Source organism: Alosa pseudoharengus, unplaced genomic scaffold (genome assembly GCF_046254945.1).
Source record: "Alosa pseudoharengus isolate Yale_2024_CS ecotype anadromous, Long Island Sound unplaced genomic scaffold, YU_APseudo_1.1 YU_APseudo_1.1_scf_10, whole genome shotgun sequence".
In the NCBI taxonomy this organism is placed as follows: domain Eukaryota; kingdom Metazoa; phylum Chordata; class Actinopteri; order Clupeiformes; family Clupeidae; genus Alosa; species Alosa pseudoharengus.
In genome coordinates, this window is record NW_027468565.1 from 4,592,516 (window position 1) to 4,599,472 (window position 6,957).

General features: G+C 41.0%; 1 protein-coding gene across 1 annotated transcript; it reads left to right on the forward strand.

The window, feature by feature from the left end:
* Nucleotides 1-229: 229 nt before the first annotated feature.
* gatd1 (glutamine amidotransferase class 1 domain containing 1) lies at nucleotides 230-6,874 on the forward strand. Its single transcript, XM_076303546.1, has 7 exons — nucleotides 230-654; nucleotides 2,527-2,603; nucleotides 3,096-3,201; nucleotides 3,863-3,970; nucleotides 4,089-4,180; nucleotides 5,356-5,449; nucleotides 6,034-6,874. The coding sequence occupies exons 1-7, from the start codon at nucleotides 606-608 to the stop codon at nucleotides 6,150-6,152; spliced, it is 645 nt and encodes a 214-aa protein (XP_076159661.1). The 5' UTR covers nucleotides 230-605; the 3' UTR covers nucleotides 6,153-6,874.
* Nucleotides 6,875-6,957: the final 83 nt, after the last annotated feature.

A 6,957-nucleotide genomic window follows, 5' to 3' on the forward strand; every position in this document is an offset into this window, starting at 1 on the left:
CTCATTGTTTCATAAGGATTATTACAAAGCACCGAAATGAAGGTAGGTTATCATGCTGTGACTTCATACACTACATAATTTTAGTTGTGTATATAGTTTAGTTGTATGTTTCTTTAACAGTTATTTCAACCGCGGTGGAATTTCATTAGGCTACACTGTAGCTACCATGGAGGTATTGGTAGCTACAAAGTATCCAACAGCGTTTGACCAACTCCGTTTACGGAACAAAATATATCTATTTGGTTTCATAGGGGAAGACATTTACTGACGGACATTGCAATCACATTATCATAACACCAGTGATAACACTGTCAGCTGACACAAAGCAGTCCTTGCGAACGAACTGAATGCGTATGAATTGATTTAAGACTGTATTTTTAACTTTTAGGATTATAATAGAATATGAATATAATACTCTCTAGGCAGTAAATAGTGAATCTGGCGGCAGCTCTCTTACTGCGTCAAAACGGAAGAAATGATTAAGCTAACGTTATAGGTTGACAGGTCCCCTCTATGAGAGTGCTGGAGACGTTGCTGGCAAGAGAGTCAACTTGATACAATATATATATTAATTATATTGGTTTATTAACACTCCGGCAACTGACATGTCCGCTAAACCTACTTGTCTTATTGTGGCAAGTGCTGCACCTCAAGGTGAGTAGCGTTTTGCTATCTTAAATACATTGAATGTTGCAAGAAAGCACCAATGTCTGTGATTCGCCATAATGCTAACCTAAACCTGTTTAGGGTCTAGTACAGTTAAGAACAAAATTATTCATACCCCTGGCAAATATTGATTTAATGTTGATTTTCTCTTGATATGTTTGTTCTGACTGAAAATGACACTGTCACATGCCAAAAGGTTGCAAAACAACAATGTGGGACAAACATGTAATCCAAAAAAAGAAGCGTTTTCATCTTTTTTAACAATTTTATGACATTTTTTGGTGTGTCCAAAATTATTCATACCCTTTTCAAATAATCAATAGAAACATCTTTATTTGCATTCACAGCTCTCAAAATGGTTCATATAATACCTACCAAGCCATGGCTCCACAATGATTCTAGACTGTACCTTTTTAAGAGCAATCCGGGTTTTGAGTCAGGAAATATTATTTGCCATCACTCTGGCCTTGTGCTCACTTTTTTGACAGATTGAGGTATGGACTCTGGCTCTGACACTCTAGTGTGTTGATATTGTTCTCTGTTAACCATTTCTTGCCTTGTTTGGCTGTATATTTTGGATCATTGTGTGGCTTAATGGTCAAATGCTGCCTATTGGCAGGTCTCTCAGCAGACTGCCTGATCTTTTCCTCCAATATTCTTAATGTAGCCCCTTGTTTTAGTGTTACCGTTTACTTTGAGAAGTTTACCAAGTCCCATTGTCTGAAAAACACCCAAAACTAATACATTTATAGATACTCTCCACTTTGGATGGTGTTTTGGTGGTTGAAAATTTCACCCCATCCCAAAATGGATCACTTGGTCATCATGGATACTGATCATGGATCACTCTTCTCCAAACATGCACAATTCAGCTTAACCTTTATATTGGTACACCTGGACAAAGAATTTAGCTTTCACTGGATTGTTTTTTGACCCAGGGACATGGCCTAAGATTGGGATAAAAAAGGAAGCATTAAACCCAAATGACGCCATGACTATTTCAATTGTGGGGGTGAGAAAATTATTCTTTTGGGATGTTTTTCAACCAGGGCGACCTAGTGACTTTCTCAGAGTAAACGGTAACACTAAAACAAGAGGCTACGTTAAGATTCTGGAGGGAAAGATCAGGCAGTGTGCCAAGAGCCCTGACACAATAGGCGGCATTTGACCATTAAACCACACAATGATCCAAAACATACAGCCAAAAACAAGAAATGGTTAACAGAGAACAATATCAACATTTAGAGTGGCCTAGCCATAGTCCAAACCCCAATCCGTCAAAAAAGTGAGCACGAGGCCAGAGTGATGGCAAATAATCTTTCCTGCCTCAAAACCTGGTTGCTGCTAAAAAGGTGTGGTCTAGAATCATTGTGGAGACATGGTGAGGCTTGGTAGGTATTATATGAACCATTTTGAGAGCTGTGAATGCAAATAAAGATGTTTCCAGTGATTGTTAAAAAGGGTATGAATAATTTTGGACACACCATTATTCATAAAAAATTAAAAAAAGACAAAAACACTTCTTTTTTTGATTCCATGCTTCTACCACATTGTCTTACAACCTTTTGTCTTGTGGCAGTCAGGAGAAACATATAAGTCAAGAGAAAATCAACTTTAAATCAGTATTTGCCAGGGGTATGAATAATTTTGTCCTTAACTGTAGGTAGTGCTGGCATAATACCTAAATCAGCATGTATAGAATATAGAATGTCAACTTCTGTTGTTAGAAAATATGTATTTATTTATTTATACATAATGTATCATACAAAGACAGCAAGGTAATTTTAGTAAATGTACATTATGTGTTTTTCTATGCTTAGAGGTAGAGGTTTTTCAGTGACTTTTTTGTCATCCCACCAGGGGTGAATGCTCGCTCGTTTCATCAGGCTTTTACGCTGTGCAGCCCTGTGTTTAACCTGCAAACTGCTACTCCTGGGGTGAGGAGCACAGAACTCATTTAACCTTTTAAAGAACAGTTCCAAAATTGGAACACCTCCCCCCAATATTCTAAACCATATTGCCAGAGAATATATTCTATATTATACAACAATTGGGTTCACCGGCCTCGTGGCTACGGCCGAACAACACCCGTGGGAATATCCATGACCAACCCCACTCTCACTCGTGCTATGTTGCTTAATTCTATAATGGTCAAGTATTTGATGGTAGGCCAAAAGAGGTGGGAACAGTGCCCTCTGAAGTAGGCACAGTGAAATTTTGGGGGGAAAAGACAAAATAAGGGCCCGTTCTTAAAGAAGTTAAGTTAATAAGAAGTTAATAAGACACCGGTTCCTCTGCAGCTAGGTGCCCTGGCATGAAACAGTCAGTGTTTATTTGTGTAACATGTGTTTGTTTGTATTTGGGGAGTCCACTGTATGCCTCAACAGTAACTCATGCATGCATGTGTGTTGTCTTTGCGTTTGTACCAGGGGAAGCCCATTGATTTTGTGGGTGTGGATGAGAGCACAGCACGGTGGGTGCAGGACTTCAGTGTGAAGCCTTACGCCACCCCAGCGAAGCTGGAGTCCATAGACGGTGAGAGACCACCCTTGAGAGACAGAAAGAGTCTTCATACACAGTGGCGTGCACAGCACATTTAGAAAAATAACCCCTTAAATGATTACTTCTGCCGGGTTTTGTGGAAATAAAATTGACATACGACAAATATGACATAAACATCAACATATTTAAGACATCTTGCTGTGAAAAAAAGATACCAGTTACAAAGCATGATTATCACACCTCAGCATGAACTGTGTTATTTGACTGAGGGGCCTCATTCAGATATCAGGGGTGAATACCATAGCCCAGGGTATATGATTGAGGGGTCCTATTAAGACATATCACATAACCCCTGTGAGAGACCCCATATCTCAGTCTTCCTACATGATTATTTTGAGACAATATTTTGGGAAAACCTCCCCTAGAGGGCACATGGTATGGAAGACTGTAGGGCACTGCATCTCATTTTACTAGGATTTGTTTCTTTCTATTACAAGGGCACTTCATAGTGCACAGTGCTAATACCATGTTCTAATAGGATCCGGGTGAGCGACTGTCTTGTATGTCTGTCTACACTGAATCCATTAAATATGGGCTTCTAAGAGGGCACTTCATGATTTTTTAGGGGCCGGTTGACCACAGAGTATCCCAGTGCTTTGACTGATCTAGTCTGTGCATGTGTGTGTGTGTGTAGGAGCTCGCTACCAGGCCCTGTTGATCCCAGATTGCCCTGGTGCTCTTACTGATCTTGCTCACAGCGGTTCTCTGGCTCGGATCCTCACTCATTTCACCTCCCAACAGAGTAAGACACACACACACACACACTTGCTTTTTCTGTTACCCCCTTCTGTTACCCCCTCACATACTGAAACAATGATACTGTGATATAGACATGTTTGTGTGTGTGTGTGTCTGTCCAGAGCCAGTGTGTGCCATAGGGCAGGGAGTGTCAGCACTGTGTTGTGCCATTGAGGGCCAGCGGTGGCTGTTCAACGGCTACAGCCTCACTGGGGTGAGTCATTACCTCCCGATGACCAGCAGAGGGCAGCAGCATGCTGTAGAGCAGTGTTTCTTAACTGGTGGGTCAGGACCCAAAAGTGGGTCGCGGAGCTTATGGTTAAAAATACATTTTAAAAAATCGCCAATTTAAAATGCTACCTTATCAGATCTAATATTGGACCTTTTTTTTGATAATTTATTCATAGCCTGCATCAGTCATTGCCATGGACATAGATAATGTTTATGTGACGGGTCATGTTAGACATAGTGGTAAACATAAGTAGGCTGCAGGCACTTTGCGTGTCTTACCATGTAGCTCACCATATCCGTTTGAACGCTAAAAAACGATATGGGTCGTGACTATGAACATGGGAAATTGTGGGTGCCAAAGCCAGACCAGTTAAGAACCACTGCTGTAGAGTTTCTCTTTGTTTTAGATCAGTGTTTCTCAAACTTTTTCAGACCAAGGACCACTTAACCAATAAAAAAACCCCTTACGGACCACCTAGCTAAAAAAAAGAGTAGACCTACTTTAACAGTAGCCTACCACCTTGCTGATTGTCTTTTTACCTTGCTTATTATGTCAGAGGATTCATATGATTTAAACTGGCATATCTTACATAGACAGTGTTGCAGAACTGTTTGGATTTACATTAAGGATCAACATATTGCAAACAACTCATCTATATTATATTTTACCACGACTGCTTGCAGACTACTTGGGATAGCTTTGTGGGGCAGCCGTGGCCTACTGGTTAGTGCTTCTGACTTGTAACCGGAGGGTTGCCGGTTCGAACCCCGACCAGTAGGCACAGCTGAAGTGCCCTTGAGCAAGGCACCTAACCCCTCACTGCTCACCGAGCGCCGCTGTTGTTGCAGGCAGCTCACTGCAACGGGATTAGTGTGTGCTTCACCTCACTGTGTGTTCACTATGTGCTGAGTGTGTTTCACTAATTCACGGATTGGGATAAATGCAGAGACCAAATTTCCCCCATGGGATCAAAAGAGTATACTTACATACTTAGCTCGCAGACCACCCGGACCACACTTTGAGAAACACTGGTCTACTGTAGATGATTGACCTGCCTGTCTCTCGCTTGGTTGAAAACTGAGATGTCATTAGTAAATAGGAAATCTATATTTATGGATGTGTAAATAACCACTCAGTGTTGATGTAATCTCTTCTAGCCTTCCGTCTTTGAGCTTGTTCGCTCCCCAGACTTTGCCAACCTGCCCCTCATTGTAGAAGACTTTGTGAAGGACAGTGGGGGCTCCTACACAGGTAAGGGAGGGACTCAACTCAAGGAGGTGTAAGCTATAACTGCTGCAGTGTTGCAAGGAATCTAATAGCCTCCTCGTTATTTATTTTTGTATAGGTAAAAGACAGGGAATTTGTTATTGGTTCCCATCATTTTTAATTGCTCAAGTTGGATACAAATTTCTCCTTATGCCTCAAATAAATTGTAGTTTATTAGGAAGAGGAACTTTTTAAAGTTTTGTTTTCAGCTTTGTTACTATGGAAACCTGAGTCAGCTCTGTGCTGCTAAAGCCAGTGACCTGTAAAACATTTCTGAAGCTAAACATACACCGCCACTAGCAAATATGTTGTCAGTTTCAGACGCAGGGCTTCAAAAAAGGAGCATTTCAGTTAATCAGGTGTTTTCAGATAGTTTTTTTTAAAGAAATATTCAAAGGCATTATATAATATATATTTACAAGTAGATATTAAATGGCCTGCACCATTTATGGCTGAATTCAGGCACAGTACCTGAGAACTAGGCTATAAGCCCTGCAGATGTTAGTTCTTGTCCCCACACCCACTCAGCCTATACTGATCACTCTCATCACTTTACCTTGTTTCCATAGCGAGCCAAGAGGATGCTTTGCACGTAGTTCTGGACAGGCACCTGGTGACCGGTCAGAATCTCCAGTCCACCACTGCAGCCATCCACAACCTCATCCTCCTGTGCAATAGCGGCCGCTAACGCTAGCTTGCGCCCGCCAGACTCAGTACAGCACAGCGGATTCAGACAGGACCAATCGCACACCGATATGAGGACCAATTTTGTCATGTTTGGACATTGTCACGTGTTCCACAGTATTGTAGTTATGATTCCTTATTAGAGTTGGAGTTGTTGAATCAGCATATTAAGATGCTGTCGGCAGTTTTTCTTCAGTGAGTGAAAGCGTTTCTAGACTGTTGATGATTTATGGTTGCGTTGTATTACTCATATTGAAAACACTCCAAAAGACACAAGAAACATACATTGCACAGCCATACCGTGGACCATCTTTATACTATTCCTCATGGTGCATTATTTATCTAGAAGAAAACTGCCAACTGTATCTTTAAATGAAAAGAGAGAGAAATGTTTCCAACCATTCTTCTGTTAAGTGCCTGAAAGATACATACAGTATTTGGCGTAGCTGAGTAAATGGTGTAAAACCGCAAAGAAAGGTATGACATGAACTTCCTCTGTGGCTATTTCACAGGAAACCATGTGATGACCAGCTTCCTTCTGAGCTAATAGTATCGTTAAAAGCCTTACATCCTCTAACCATCACGCTATGTCCCCACCCAGTGTCATCAAGTCGTGTGTGTTTGCCGCCCAAATACATGTGCTCTCATTTCCTCCATGTTCACAGTATTACACTGTATGTAAAACATTGATTTTTATTCAAATGAATAAAAATGAACATGACCATCCTGATGTATGACTTGTTTCCAAGGTAACCATAGATATTGGAACATGATTGGCTGAGCTGTCCGGAACAACTCCTACTCAAAAT

Excerpts from the sequence above, each read along its gene's own strand:
- gatd1 (XM_076303546.1), top strand. The coding sequence starts at position 606 with ATGTCCGCTAAACCTACTTGTCTTATTGTGGCAAGTGCTGCACCTCAA. Across the intron at positions 655-2,526 it reads GGCAAGTGCTGCACCTCAAG|GGGTGAATGCTCGCTCGTTT; the intron begins GTGAGTAGCGTT and ends TCATCCCACCAG. Across the intron at positions 5,450-6,033 it reads CAGTGGGGGCTCCTACACAG|CGAGCCAAGAGGATGCTTTG; the intron begins GTAAGGGAGGGA and ends TTGTTTCCATAG.